Below are 14633 nucleotides of genomic sequence, written 5' to 3' on the forward strand. Positions count from 1 at the left end.
CCCCCCTGCGCTGATGTCTGCCCCCCCGCGCTGATGTCTGCCCCCCCGCGCTGATGTCTGCCCCCCCGCGCTGATGTCTGCCCCCCCGCGCTGATCGTCTGCCCCTCCCCGCGCTGATGTCTGCCCCCCCGCGCTGATGTCTGCCCCCCCGCGCTGATGTCTGCCCCCCCGCGCTGATGTCTGCCCCCCCGCGCTGATGTCCTGGCCCCCCCCGCGCTGATGTCCTGCCCCCCCGCGCTGATGTCTGCCCCCCCTCGCTGGATGTCTGCCCCCCCGCGCTGATGTCTTGCCCCCCCGCGCTGATGTCTGCCCCCCCGCGCTGATGTCTGCCCCCCCGCGCTGATGTCTGCCCCCCGCGCTGATGTCTGCCCCCCCCGCGCTGATGTCTGCCCCCCCGCGCTGATGTCTGCCCCCCCGCGCTGATGTCTGCCCCCCCGCGCTGATGTCTGCCCCCCCGCGCTGATGTCTGCCCCCCCGCGCTGATGTCTGCCCCCCCGCGCTGATGTCTGCCCCCCCCGCGCTGATGTCTGCCCCCCGCGCTGATGTCTGCCCCCCCGCGCTGATGTCTGCCCCCCCGCGCTGATGTCTGCCCCCCCGCGCTGATGTCTGCCCCCCGCGCTGATGTCTGCCCCCCCGCGCTGATGTCTGCCCCCCGGCCGCGCTGATGTCTGCCCCCCCGCGCTGATGTCTGCCCCCCCGCGCTGATGTCTGCCCCCCCCGCGCTGATGTCTGCCCCCCCGCGCTGATGTCTGCCCCCCGCGCTGATGTCTGCCCCCGGCCCGCGCTGATGTCTGCCCCCCGCGCTGATGTCTGCCCCCCCGGCGCTGATGTCTGCCCCCCCGCGCTGATGTCTGCCCCCCCGCGCTGATGTCTGCCCCCCGCGCTGATGTCTGCCCCCCCGCGCTGATGTCTGCCCCCCCGCGCTGATGTCTGCCCCCCGCGCTGATGTCTGCCCCCCGCGCTGATGTCTGCCCCCCCGCGCTGATGTCTGCCCCCCCGCGCTGATGTCTGCCCCCCGCGCTGATGTCTGCCCCCCCGCGCTGATGTCTGCCCCCCCGCGCTGATGTCTGCCCCCCCGCGCTGATGTCTGCCCCCCCCGCGCTGATGTCTGCCCGCCCCCCGCGCTGATGTCTGCCCCCTCCGCGCTGATGTCTGCCCCCCCGCGCTGATGTCTGCCCCCCCGCGCTGATGTCTGCCCCCCCGCGCTGATGTCTGCCCCCCCGCGCTGATGTCTGCCCCCCCGCGCTGATGTCTGCCCCCCCGCGCTGATGTCTGCCCCCCCGCGCTGATGTCTGCCCCCCCCGCGCTGATGTCTGCCCCCCCGCGCTGATGTCTGCCCCCCGCGCTGATGTCTGCCCCCCGCGCTGATGTCTGCCCCCCCCGCGCTGATGTCTGCCCCCCCGCGCTGATGTCTGCCCCCCCCGCGCTGATGTCTGCCCCCCCGCGCTGATGTCTGCCCCCCCGCGCTGATGTCTGCCCGGGTCTGCCCCCGCGCTGATGTCTGCCCCCCCGCGCTGATGTCTGCCCCCCCGCGCTGATGTCTGCCCCCCCGCGCTGATGTCTGCCCCCCGCGCTGATGTCTGCCCCCCGCGCTGATGTCTGCCCCCCCCGCGCTGATGTCTGCCCCCCGCGCTGATGTCTGCCCCCCGCGCTGATGTCTGCCCCCCCGCGCTGATGTCTGCCCCCCGCGCTGATGTCTGCCCCCCCGCGCTGATGTCTGCCCCCCCGCGCTGATGTCTGCCCCCCCGCGCTGATGTCTGCCCCCCCGCGCTGATGTCTGCCCCCCCGCGTGATGTCTGCCCCCCCGCGCTGATGTCTGCCCCCCCGCGCTGATGTCTGCCCCCCGCGCTGATGTCTGCCCCCCCGCGCTGATGTCTGCCCCCCCGCGCTGATGTCTGCCCCCCCCGCGCTGATGTCTGCCCCCCCGCGCTGATGTCTGCCCCCCCGCGCTGATGTCTGCCCCCCCGCGCTGATGTCTGCCCCCCCGCGCTGATGTCTGCCCCCCCGCGCTGATGTCTGCCCCCCCCGCGCTGATGTCTGCCCCCCCGCGCTGATGTCTGCCCCCCCGCGCTGATGTCTGCCCCCCCGCGCTGATGTCTGCCCCCCCGCGCTGATGTCTGCCCCCCCGCGCTGATGTCTGCCCCCCCGCGCTGATGTCTGCCCCCCCGCGCTGATGTCTGCCCCCCCGCGCTGATTCGGATGTCTGCCCCCCCGCGCTGATGTCTGCCCCCGCGCTGATGTCTGCCCCCCGCGCTGATGTCTGCCCCCCCGCGCTGATGTCTGCCCCCCCGCGCTGATGTCTGCCCCCCCCGCGCTGATGTCTGCCCCCCCCGCGCTGATGTCCTGCCCCCCCGCGCTGATGTCTGCCCCCCCCGCGCTGATGTCTGCCCCCCCGCGCTGATGTCTGCCCCCCCGCGCTGGATGTCTGCCCCCCCCCGCGCTGACGTCTGCCCCCCCCCCCGCGCTGACGTCTGCCCCCCGCCCCCCGCGCTGACGTCTGCCCCCCCGCCCCCCCGCGCTGACGTCTGCCCCCCCCCCCCGCGCTGACGTCTGCCCCCCCCCCGCGCTGACGTCTGCCCCCCCCCCCGCGCTGACGTCTGCCCCCCCCCCCCCCGCGCTGACGTCTGCCCCCCCCCACTGATGTCTCCCCTCCCCCCCACCCCCGCGCTGATGTGAGGCACTGGTTCATGTCTGAATGGATACAAACTTGGAAAGAAACTTTAATTTGTTCGAGTTTCAAAATAGGGCCTTTTTGTGTCACCGTCTTTAGTGTCCAGAAGCCTTTTCTGGTTTCGGTTTAATTATTTCCCAACTTCTATTTAGAGAGGATTTAATTCACTTTCATGATTTCCTCATGTTAACAGACATTTAAACTCTCGATTTTAGATTATTTAAATTAATCAAAAGTTAGTTAGTTTAATAGAGGAGAAACAAATTCGATAGGACTATAACACTGTAATTATAGGATTGTGTATTATAATCTTGGTTTGTGTTTTAAATACTATTGCAATGATCATAATTTATTAATCAAATAGCATTTCTGGCTGCTAAATTATTTAAATGAGTTTTGGGCAGATCAGCAATCTCCTCTGTTTCCTGATTGGCTAAGAGTCAGGAAGTGAAAGGAGCACCGCCCACGTGATCCCAGGTTCTCATACACACAACGGTGCGCTCCTGGGATCAGTGGGGGCACCGCACTGCGCACAACTCTGCAGCGTTTGAAAGCAACTTTTTGAAGGGGGGTTTGCTCGAAGTAAGTGCAGATCTCATTCAGTTGCCAGCGGCATACTCCTTAGCTACACCGCCGACAGCAAATTCAGAACCAATGTCTTCCTGTATTTTGTTGCAGTCCTCCTCTATTAACCACATCCCCCAATTTGGTGGTGTCTGCAAATTTTGAAATTGTACTTCCCAAGTCCAAATTGTTTATGTAAATGGTGAACAACAGCACCAAACACTGTGGAACACTACTTCCCACCTTTTGCCAGTCTGAGTAATTACCTTTACCCGTGGTAATATTACCGCACCCAAAGTTCTGTTGGTAATATCACCTCCACTGGTACTTTTGGTTAAGTCAACCTCTTTGGTATTGTTGGTAACATCACCTCCACTAGTGCTGTTCATATTATTACTGCTCCTGGGGATATCATGCCCCACTGGTATTGTTGGTAACATCACCTCCACTAGTGCTGTTCATATTATTACTGCTCCTGGGGATATCATGCCCACTGGTATTGTTGGTAATATTTCCCCCTCTATTAATGTTTGTAGTATTACCCCTGCTCTAGGTATTACCCAGTTGTAACTGTTGGTAGTATTGCCCTTTGGATCCCATCGCTGCTGTTACTTTCCTTAACATTACCCTTGGTTTGGCTATTACAGCTGCTGTTACTGTTGGCAATATTACCTTCTCCGTTACTGTTGATAATATTACCCCCACTTTGGGTATTACTACTGCTGTTCCAGCATGTAATCTTGTCCCCGCTGTGAGTGATACCATTATTGTTTTTCTCAGTTCTACCAGAAGGTGATGGATACGTTGTCTGAAGATCCGGGAGCTACTTTGAACCTGCGTGGTGCTTCCACTGAGTTGTTCCTGATTCCAGCTCTGGTCGGGGTTGTCACCACATTGCTGTTTATGCACAGGACCTGCCAAGCGGTAAATGTGTTTGTTTGTTGCAGTTACTTATTTCACAATAGCGAGAACTTATTTCACAATAGCGAGAGAGTTAAATACAAAATCAATGCATCAAAAGGCCCTGAAGACGGTCTTTGATGCATTAGAAAAAATAAAAAAGTACGGCATTCATCTAATGCTTACATTGAACTGCACATTAACTGCTACTGTTTGCTTTCTTTTTAGATCAAAAGCAGAAGGTACTTGGGTAAGTCACTTAAAGTTTGTATTTGTAACATTCTTATGCAGGTAATTTGCACTGTAATATGATCAGTCAACCTTTAAGATGTCTATACTGTATTTTGAATTGTTATTTTCTTAGGAAAAGAGAAACAACTTGCAAGAACAGTTTCTCAACTGCTTGATGAGAAGTGCAAAGTTCTCGAAACACTTAGTGATTACACACAAAAGGTATGCGCAGCAGTTTCTGCTGTTTAATTTTTCCTGTTATTTGTTACCATGTGCTGAATTGCCATTCTTATTGCATAATACAGTGTAACAGGTACCATCAGAAATTATCTTAATGCGGGCACCAATTTTTTGATTTGGGCTTGCTCACAATACTTGTTCTCAGTGCAAAAAGCACCTTTCATGGGAAAGCCTGTTGTACCCCTATGATTTGAAGCTTGTGTGTTTGGTATACGGGAAATAACATGTCATGAGTGAAACACTTCTTCCTTAAATTTTCTATTACCCAGGGCTTCGCTGTTTCGTGTCATTTCAGACGATGAATAATGTCATTCACACCAGACACTTTTTGTAGCAAGGTGATTAAACGGGTTTATTCACAAGTAGTTATTTACAGAAGCAAGCAGTATAGATAATGAACACTTTAGTATAGAATCAGAAATCTGAAAGCTCACAAGGCATTAATCAAGCAAAGCAGTCAGTTACACTTCCCATAAGGCAGACAGAGAGAGACAAGAGTGTTTTTCCTCATCCTAATTTGTTTTTTCATTTAAAAAAAAAGTTTAATTTTGAAGACTCTAATTATGATTGCCTTTGAGCAATGCCATGGGAGTACTGCTAGGAATATGTTAAAATCGCTGAATGGGTCATTGAATTCTGTGCAATACCTGTTATGACTGTAGAGGCTGTGATAGGTATTTTCAGTGACAGTCATGTAACATTGTAGACCAAAGTACCACCTGCTATCCTACTATGTTGGCATTTCAAGTATCCATGTGACTCTACACCCTGAGCTATTGTGTGGCTCTGCAACAGCGGAAATACCTTCTAACCAGAAAGGCTGAGTACAAGTCTAATTAGTAAGTTTGTTGTGAGAGATGAATTGTCTTAATACAGTTTATCTAATAGTATTTGTCGCTATCTATACACAGACACACTCCCTTATGGGAAGTGTAATAGTGCTTTAATGAATGTACCTCCAGTACTATGGCATAGTTGGATCGTCCCTAATAACATAGGCTTCGGTCTGTGGATGAAAACAGATATAACGAATGTTATTGTAAAGATAATATTTATTTAGAAACAGTATTACCAATAAACTGACAGTTTAAAAAATTTCATTATGGAGTACAGCTCCTTTTAAAGCTGCATATAATTGGAGTACGATGGCATTTTTAACTCAATTTGTTTATTATTATTTAGTAGCCAGAAATGATTTGAGCTGTCTCAGAATTAAGATATATCTAAGTGATTTATTTGCCCATAATTTAGCACAATTGTCCTCATATTTTTAGTACAAAGAATTTGAAGCTTCTGTAAAGAATGTTGCCGATTTAAAAGAATCGACAGAATCAAGGACTTTGCATCTTCAGGTAAGAATACTGTGAAATAGGGTTTTGGGAAAAATATTTTGTTAAGATTGCCAGAAGAGTGAGGATGAGGGATGATGATTTGAAATAGTGTTTAGTACTGTGACCCAAAAATTTGCTGAGAAGTGGAGTTCTGTAGGGATCGGTTCTGCGTTCCTTCCTGTTTACATTTTCCAGGAACAATAATGGGAGGATTAATATATTTATAAAACTAACAGATCTCTTGCAGCTTAGAAGAAGTGGGACTGTGTATCTGGCAGGGCTACAGCACACTTAAAAGCTAACTGTGTCGCCTGGGACCTAGAGGGTTAGAGTGTGGAGAGATTGAGGTTCAAGTCTGAAATAGGACAAGAGTCTAGCTAGAGTGCTCGGGGTGGGCCTGCAAGGGAGGGAGCAGATGTGGAAGCAGAGGGGACGGCTGTGTGAGGGAGAAAGCCATAAACAGAGGGACAACCACTAAATATAAGAAAAGAGTATATACAAATTATATGAATGTATATATTTATACACTCAGGGATATATCTGTTTATACACTGTATGGATAGATCTGTATTTTTTGTGTTCAACCATGAATGTTTTTCGATGCTTTGGCAACATAAGATGTACCTTGTTATGCCAATAAAGCGATTTGAATTGAATTGAAGTAGAGGTGGAGTAAGAGTACAAACTGGTTGGGAGCTGGACTCGAGCTCCTTTAAAGCACATCTGGAGTTTGTGGAGGCCCAGGCACATCTGCATCGGTGTTCCGTAAATGAAGTTGCAGATTTGTGCAGGCGATCATCCCGACATTTAGGAGCATATGATAATTCACTTGAGAATTTGCAACATTTAAAGTAACATGGTTGTCGAATGCTTTCCTTTATCTAGGCTGGATAGGAAGTATCATTGCGAACTGGATCTTGGAGATTTGTTTTTGTTGCAATATGTTTTTGCTGCAATGTGATAGGGCAAATATTTTTGGGGAAATATGATTGGTCATTTTCTACTTTATTTACTAATTAGAAAGGACTTAACTGACAAGGAAGAAGAAAATTGACATGTTCATAACAGACAGAACACAAATTTAGATTTGCTGATGATATCATGGGTTTAGACCAGCTGACCAGTGAAAGGACAATTGATAGTATTTAAAGGAATATGGATAAACTAAAGTAAATACACAGATGGAACTTAGTGTGAATGTAAGGTATAAGAAGTACAAACGGTTTACATAGTGACCATTAGAAAAGGAGAAAGATTTGCGTGTAATTAACCACCATACATTAGAGTAACCAGTTAATCCAAGGCTAGTCCCTCTAACCTAGTCAGGGTCGGCACTGAAACATCAGCACATTGTCTCATATGCAACCTTCCAACTAATTTCCAGCAACTGTCACCCAAGTCAGAGTTTTCTCATCAGTGATACAGCTGCCATCTTCCTTCAGCATCATGGAAGGATTTACACAGGACAGCTTGTGACCTGCCAGCCACCATGATATTCTAAACTAAAAATTCTGAATAGTCTTCATAATTTGAAGTAGACCTAATGGATTATTTTGCATATTTAGCATTTTCACACCCTCTTGGCTTTTTTTTTAAATTGAGGTTTTTCCTTTGTGTTTTTCATTTAATTATTTAACCAGTTATTATCAACTAATTTCCTTCCCTTAGAATCATATATTTCACCCCTGTTGTCAGCTGTGGCTCAGTGGGTGGCACCCTCGCCTCTGAGTCAGAAGGTTGTGCTCAAGTCCCACTCCAGGGACTTGAGCACATAAATCTAGGCTGACACTCCAGTGCAGTGCTGAGAGAGTACTGCACTGTCAGAGGTGCCGTCTTTTGAATGAGATGTTAAACCGAGGCCCCGTCTGCTCTCTCGGGTGGACGTAAAAGATCCCATGGCACTATTTCGAAGAAGAGCAGGGGAGTTCTCCTCGGTGTCCTGGCCAATATTTATCCCTCAATCAACATAATAAAAACAGATTATCTGGTCATTCTCACATTGCTGTTTGTGGGAGCTTGCTGTGCGCAAAGTGGCTACTGCGTTTCCCACATTACAACAGTGATGACACTTCAAAAATACTTCATTGCTGTAAAGTGCTTTGAGAGGTCCGGTGGTCGTGAAAGGCGCTATATAAATGCAAGTCTTTTTTCTTTCTTTCTTACCATCAATAATCAAAGAGAAGGACGTAAAGTGAATTGTCTGTGATCAGTTTGTGATATAAAATATTTGATTAGGAACACAAACATCATGTTTTGTAGATTTTTAATGTAGAGGTTTTAAAATAACCACTCCTCCCTATTGCTGATTTTTTTTGAATGATTTTCCTACTGCTTGTATAGTTAGAAGAGGCTCAGCTTTGTATGCTGGTTATTTTTGTTAAGGAGGGAGTAAGATCGAGATCTGATTGCTGCACTAAGAGGACTGATCTTTTTATGTTTCTAGTTCCAATTGAAAGGGCTTTATTCTTGTTTTCAGATGGTGGCATAAGGCGGTCTAATAATGTTTTAAGACTAAGTGTGTATTTTGACGGGCTATTCTGTACAGGTGAGGTGGTGTTTAAGACCAGTTTCATAATATAAAACTTTTTTTAGGACACATATGCCAAGTTGGATAAGTCAAATGGCACTCTTAGACAAGCCATTGATCAGTTCACGCAGGAGTTAGAGGGCGAAAAACAAACAAGATCACAACACAGTAATCTGGTATGTAATAACTGTACAATTCAACTTTTGTTTTAATCCACTATTAATTATGTTTAGCTTACAGCTGTACAAAGAAAATGTAGTCAAATGTGTAAAGAAAAATAGAGGTATCGGTCCTGTGCCGGTTTAATTGCAGTTTTACTCCTCGCAGATTACAGAAATTCAAGCAAATTTAAGTGCGTTGGAAAATGAAGCACAAAATCTCAAAGTCCAAGTAGAGGAGGTAAGGGGTGCAACATGTAATTAAACACTCTGCCGTTTTATTTACAGTGTGGCAAAAAATAACCTCAATGTCTGTTTGTATTTTAAGGCTAAAAATGAATTAAAAATAATTCAGATTAATGATGCAAGACATCAGGAATCTTTCCAAGCTGCAAAAGAGGAGAATTACCATCTCAAACAAAGCAAAGAACAGGTGTGACTGAAATATTTCTCACCAAACCTTTTATATCAACTCGTACACTGTATAAAATCTATTGTCACTTTGATCTTTGTTCCCTGAAAGATGCATGCTGATATTGTAAGTGTACAGAGTGGCAATGAGCTATGGCAAGTGATAATGTAATGGCAATGAACCAGAGATGAGTTTAAGGATAATTAAAATATAGTTAATTTTGACTTGATCAAAATCTTTTTGTTCATATGATTTTTTCCCATTTATGGTGTTTTATTTTCAGTCTTTTTCTAGGCCACCTTGCACCATAAACTGCAATCCATGCAAAATGGCAGCCAATGCAACCTTTTCCCAGAGTGCTGTCCACATTGTGCAGCATCTAGTGGCTAGGAGATGTTAAGGGTGACTTTGCTGCCATTGTTTTCTCCCTCTCTGGGAGAGTGCCTAGCTTCCAATCTACAATTCCTCCTAAATGTCATGACTAAGATTGGGAATTCAGGTTGTGCAATTATGGTTACTAACCTGCGACGTACCAGTGTTGCATCGTTTCTTTGAAAGACCAAAATCACTACACTTTATTTCCAGCTTTCTTTAACAACAGTATGTTGCTGTATATTTTTTTCTTTATTCTTAGTCCCACTTTGCCACCTGAGGCTCCATCTATCCTGCACGATGAGTCGCTGTCTTTTTTTACCCATAGTGCTTCATCAGCTGACCTCAAAGAGTTTGTTGTGCGAGATGTTCTGGACTGGTGGACCAGGCTGGTCGTCTAATCTTGTGTTGTATTTCATAACTATATGAACATTTCTGTTCCTTAGAACTGATTTAAGGATTCTTGATGAGATAAAGTGTTTTGAATGTACTGATAGTGCCCCGGTATGTAGAGGAGTGTCTAAGTATGATACTATTTTACAAAAAGGATATAATGCTCTTACAATCCTAAATATGACCTTACTGTTCCATAGCTGTTGCAAGAATCGGAAGTGTGGGATGAGCGATACAATGAGCTTACTGAACATATTAAATTAGGTGTGAAATCTCAGAAGGATTTGCGGGAAGTTCTTGCAAGTAAAGAGAATGAGGTGAAGGTAAGACTGTGTTCCTGTGAAATAAAATAATAGTGCAAGTGTATCAATACTCAAAAATGTTCAGTTTAACATTTCTTTACTTACAGTCTCTGACAGACTGCCTTCTAAAGATCAAATTGTGGAATCCAGCTGAAGAGGATAATCCTGCAGAAGGTAATAGCTGGGACAAAATGGATATTAAAACTGAAAATGGGGAGTACTCGGGTAGTGAATCAGTGACTTCATATTAAAACAAATATCTTTATTTTGTTTTTGAACATAACCCTCTTCAATCAAACCTCACCTGAATAGCTAAGTCTTGTTCAGCATAAGTCTGGGAAGAGGCAGTATGTAAATAGTGTATGGCAGGAATATCCAACCTTTGAGCAGAGAGCCAGATCGGTGCACCACAGCAAGTAAATGGGCCATGAATAATCAAAATTACTTTTGGATCAGCTAGAATCAAGTTTACAGACTACATCCAACAACATATTATTACATGGAAATTTTGGTCGTATTAATTGTAGGAGGGATATTGGCCACAGAACTTCCTGCTCTTTAATGTCCACTTGATCCACCAAATTGCAGATAGAACCTCAGTTTAACATGTCATGAAGGATGGCATTGCTGAGAATAAAAGACTCCTTCAATACTGTCAGACTAGATTATCATCTCCCAACCTTTTGACTCTGAGGTATAGCCTCTAGAATTCTAGGGCACTTTCAGGTCAATATGATAATGTAGATTCTGTGGCAAGTCTAAAGGAATGAAGGACATCTCAATATAAGTTTTTTAAATGTATTATGTAAAAGTGTGCTTTTTGTTTAGAAAAATTGACATTTTAAAATATTCAAAACAGCTGAATTGCCATGCACTGCTCAGCTGTTTTGAGTTATAGTTACCACTTAATTACCAGCTATCTCACCTGAACTTTTCACCTAGCCAGGTGAGACAGCTAGCTGGTAACTGGCAGGTAGCTAAACGAGTGTTCTTTTTGTTTTAAACTGCCTGTATTTACATAATTGTATCTTCTAATATGTGAACAATGCCTAAGTATTAAAAGTCTTATCAAACTGAATGTTCCTAATTTCAGATTACAGCATTGCATTTTCCAGTATGTTAAAAGTGCTGGTGAACCCAGTACTTGTTCACAGATACAGTAACTAGTTGGTGTAGCAATCAGCAGTGTGTGTTTGACTCATTAGCACATTAAACAAACCACTAGATACATAGTTGTAATTTTAAACAGGAAAGTATAATGCTGAGGTTGCGTATACCATACTAGGAGATACAATGTATAAATACTGGCACATTAAACAGTTAAAACAGAAGTTGAGCAATGCATCAGGGACTGAGAGTCTCCGTTCCAAACTTCTGCAAATAAGATGGTTAAAGAGCGGAGATCATTAGGATTAGTTAATGGAGCAGATGAAGTCTGCAAGGTGTGGAATGATGCAAAGTGTAAATGTATGGAAATCAACAAGACATAAATTAATGGGGATTAGAAAATTAGTGTGAGCTGACACCATTCAGATTTGGATAACTAGGTATTCAATCCAATACAGTTATAATGGAGAAAACCTGAAGGAGAAAAAAAATGGGAGGGGAGAAATTCTGCAGTGGGTCCTGCAGCTACAAAACGATGGAGCACGAGCAGGATTGTACATAGATGCTACCAAGCTGATATACCTTCTTACATAATATGATCTTATTCTAGAGAATTTCTTCAAACTGTTAAAGGTTGGCTGTTCTTGGGCTATGAATGATATCGGTAACATTGTTCTGCCTGTTCAGAAGGCCTTCAAGTACTAAACCCCAGCCCATCCAGATGTACTGAAGGGAGTCCCTTCTTAAATCATAAATTAATACTTGTGCAGTAGTTTTATTTCTCCTGGCAGTATTATTGGCTTACGGCATCAGTGAATAAGTTTGTTTATTTTAATACAAGTGATGCCTCTAATAACTTCCTGAAGCTATCCGATTCCTTCCTGCGTAGTTTCCTGTATAGATTACTTCTGTAGGGTGAGGTCATAGCATTTGTATTATTTGAACACTGTCCAGAGTTCTCATTAGAAGGACATGGAAAAATAATCCTGGTGAAGTAGCTGCTCATAATTTGTCACATATACTTTGTATGTGTGTTCTTGTATTGTGACGACTCCCTGTTTCCAAGAAGATTGGTGTCCAACTCCATGTCTCTTTGTATTATTCTAAGTTTGAGTCTGAGGAAACCTGCCTCTTTGTCTAAAAAGTCTTTTTTATATATATCAGAAATATCGGAAGAGGGACAGAAGCAAAAAATTGAAAAATTGATTTATGTTGCTAAGGTAAGTTACTTGGCACAGTTTACTAGCATAATCTCCATGCTATATTACTTGCTTTCGTAGTTTCTAAAAAGAAAATTCTGGGCAGAATTCTATCCTTTTGAAGCTCCACTTAATGGTACTTGCATTGCCGTACGTGGCAAGCCTGTTATGATTGGCAGTATACCAACTTATTGTAATGCCTTATTGTTCACACTGCTGGAGAGAAGGTGGTGCAAGGGGAAAACTGAATAACCAGTGGTACCACCTAGTTTGCTGTTTCTTCAGTATACTGCATTTTGCACAAATACATTGGGGTGCTGCCGCACTGCTGCTTCCATTTTGTTTTTCAGCGACAAAACAAAAAATAATCCTCAGCATGGCAGGGCTTCTTCTTTCTTCCCATTTTATTTATCAAACATAGAAAAATGCCCCAGGTACTTCACAGAGGCAAAATCAGACAACAGTGGAAGCCGAGTCAAAGAAGGAGCAAAACTGTGGCAGATGGAGTTCAATGTGAGGTCATGCACTTTGGACCTAAGAAAGACAGATCAAAGTATTTTCTGAATGGTTAGAAGCTGGGAACTGTGGAGGAGCAGAGAGATTTAGGGGTCCATATACAGAAATCACTAAAAGTTAGTGGACTGGTACAAAAAATAATTTAAAAGGCTAATGGAATGTTGGCCTTTATCTCAAGAGGGCTGGAATACAAAGGTGTGGAAATTATGCTACAGTTGTATAAAGCTTTGGTTTGACTGCATCTGGAGTACTGTATTTAGTTCTGGGCACCGCACCTCAAAGGATATATTGACATTGGAGCAGGCGCAGTACAGATTCACCAAACTGATACCGGAGCTAAAGGTTTTTTTTTGTTTCGCTTTTTATTTATTAATTCACGGGATGCAACCGGCAAGACTAGCATTTGTTGCCCATCCCTAACTGCTCTTGAGAAGGTGGTGGTGAACAATGTTCTGGCTAAGCTGCGCGGCCGCACAGCAGTCTGGAGGTCCCGCACAGCCCGCTCACATGAGAGAAACCGCGCATATGGGAAAATTTGAATGGGCCACACAGCCAGTTAAAGGGACTGCGTCGAAAAAAAAATTAAAGGGAGCGTTGGTGGTGAGCCGCTTTTTTGAACCGCTGCAGTCCGTGTGGTGAAGATACTCCCACAGTGCTGTTAGGTAGGGAGTTCCAGGATTTTGACCCAGCAATGATGAAGGAATGGCAATATATTTCCAAGTCCGGATGGTGTGTGACTTGGAGGTAGTGGTGTTTCCACGCGCCTGTTGCCCTTGTCCTTCTAGGTGGTAGAGGTCGTGGGTTTGGGAGGTGCTGCCAAAGAAACCTTGGCGAGTTGCTGCAGTGCATCTTGTAGATGGTACACACTGCAGCCACAGTGCACCGGTGGTGGAGGGAGTGAATGTTTATGGTGGTGGATGGGGTGCCAGTCAAGTGGGCTGCTTTGTCATGCTCTTCTACACTCCTCATTTGAACCAGGGTTGGTCCCCTGGCTTGATGGCAATGGTAGAGTGAGGGATATGCCGGGCCATGAGGTTAAAAATTGTGATGGAATACAATTCTGCTGCTGCTGATGGCCCACAGTGCCTCATGGATGCCCAGTTTTGAGCTGCTAGATCTGTTCTGAAACTATTCCATTTAGCCCATTTAACAATAAGTTTCATAGACTAGGCTTGTATTCCCTTGAGTATAGAAGATTAAGGGGTGATCTAATTGCGGTGCTTAAGATGATTAAAGGATTTTATAGGGTAGATAGAGAGAAACTATTTCCCCTGGTGTGGGGGGAGGGCAGAACAAGGGGAGAGCTAGGCCATTCAGGGGTGATATCAGGAAGCACTTCTTCACACAAAGGGTAATGGAAATCTGGAACTCTCCCTCCCCCCACCCCCTGAAAAAAGCTGTTGAGGCTAGATCAATTGAAAATTTCAAAACTGAGATTGATAGATTTTTGTTCGGTAAGGGTATTATGGGATATGGAATCAAGGTGGGTAAATAGAGTTAGGATACAGATCAGCCATGATCTGGCAGAATACACATGAGGGGCTGAATGGCTTACTCCTGTTCCTATCATCTTATGATCTGCTTTCTAATGGTATTACATGCATTGTCGCATGTAATACCATTAGTGGCAGGCAGTGACTAGTGGGGTACTGCAGGGATCGGTCCTTGGACCCCAGCTATTCACAATATATATTAATGATCTAGACAAGG

The 14633-nt window shown here is 45.8% G+C and overlaps 1 protein-coding gene across 9 annotated transcripts in view; it reads left to right on the forward strand.

Annotated features, from left to right (window-relative positions):
- mia2 (MIA SH3 domain ER export factor 2) overlaps window positions 1-14633 on the forward strand; it is a 71785-nt gene that overhangs the window by 38893 nt on the left and 18259 nt on the right. For 8 of the 9 annotated variants that reach the window (XR_015080270.1, XR_015080269.1, XM_086003321.1 and 5 more), the window contains 10 exons: window positions 4016-4159; window positions 4364-4385; window positions 4500-4588; window positions 5881-5958; window positions 8530-8640; window positions 8792-8863; window positions 8951-9055; window positions 10000-10122; window positions 10209-10275; window positions 12373-12428. Coding sequence is in view for 7 of the 9 variants with exons in the window: in XM_086003321.1 (XP_085859447.1) it covers window positions 4016-4159; window positions 4364-4385; window positions 4500-4588; window positions 5881-5958; window positions 8530-8640; window positions 8792-8863; window positions 8951-9055; window positions 10000-10122; window positions 10209-10275; window positions 12373-12428 (867 nt within the window). In the remaining 2 variants the exon portion in view is untranslated. The remainder of the gene's footprint in view (window positions 1-4015; window positions 4160-4363; window positions 4386-4499; window positions 4589-5880; window positions 5959-8529; window positions 8641-8791; window positions 8864-8950; window positions 9056-9999; window positions 10123-10208; window positions 10276-12372; window positions 12429-14633) is intronic. The other variant, XM_086003318.1, reaches the window with a different exon arrangement.

This window comes from Somniosus microcephalus, chromosome 12, assembly GCF_052327205.1.
Source record: "Somniosus microcephalus isolate GS21.2 chromosome 12, FLI_Smic_1.0, whole genome shotgun sequence".
In the NCBI taxonomy this organism is placed as follows: Eukaryota; Metazoa; Chordata; class Chondrichthyes; order Squaliformes; family Somniosidae; genus Somniosus; species Somniosus microcephalus.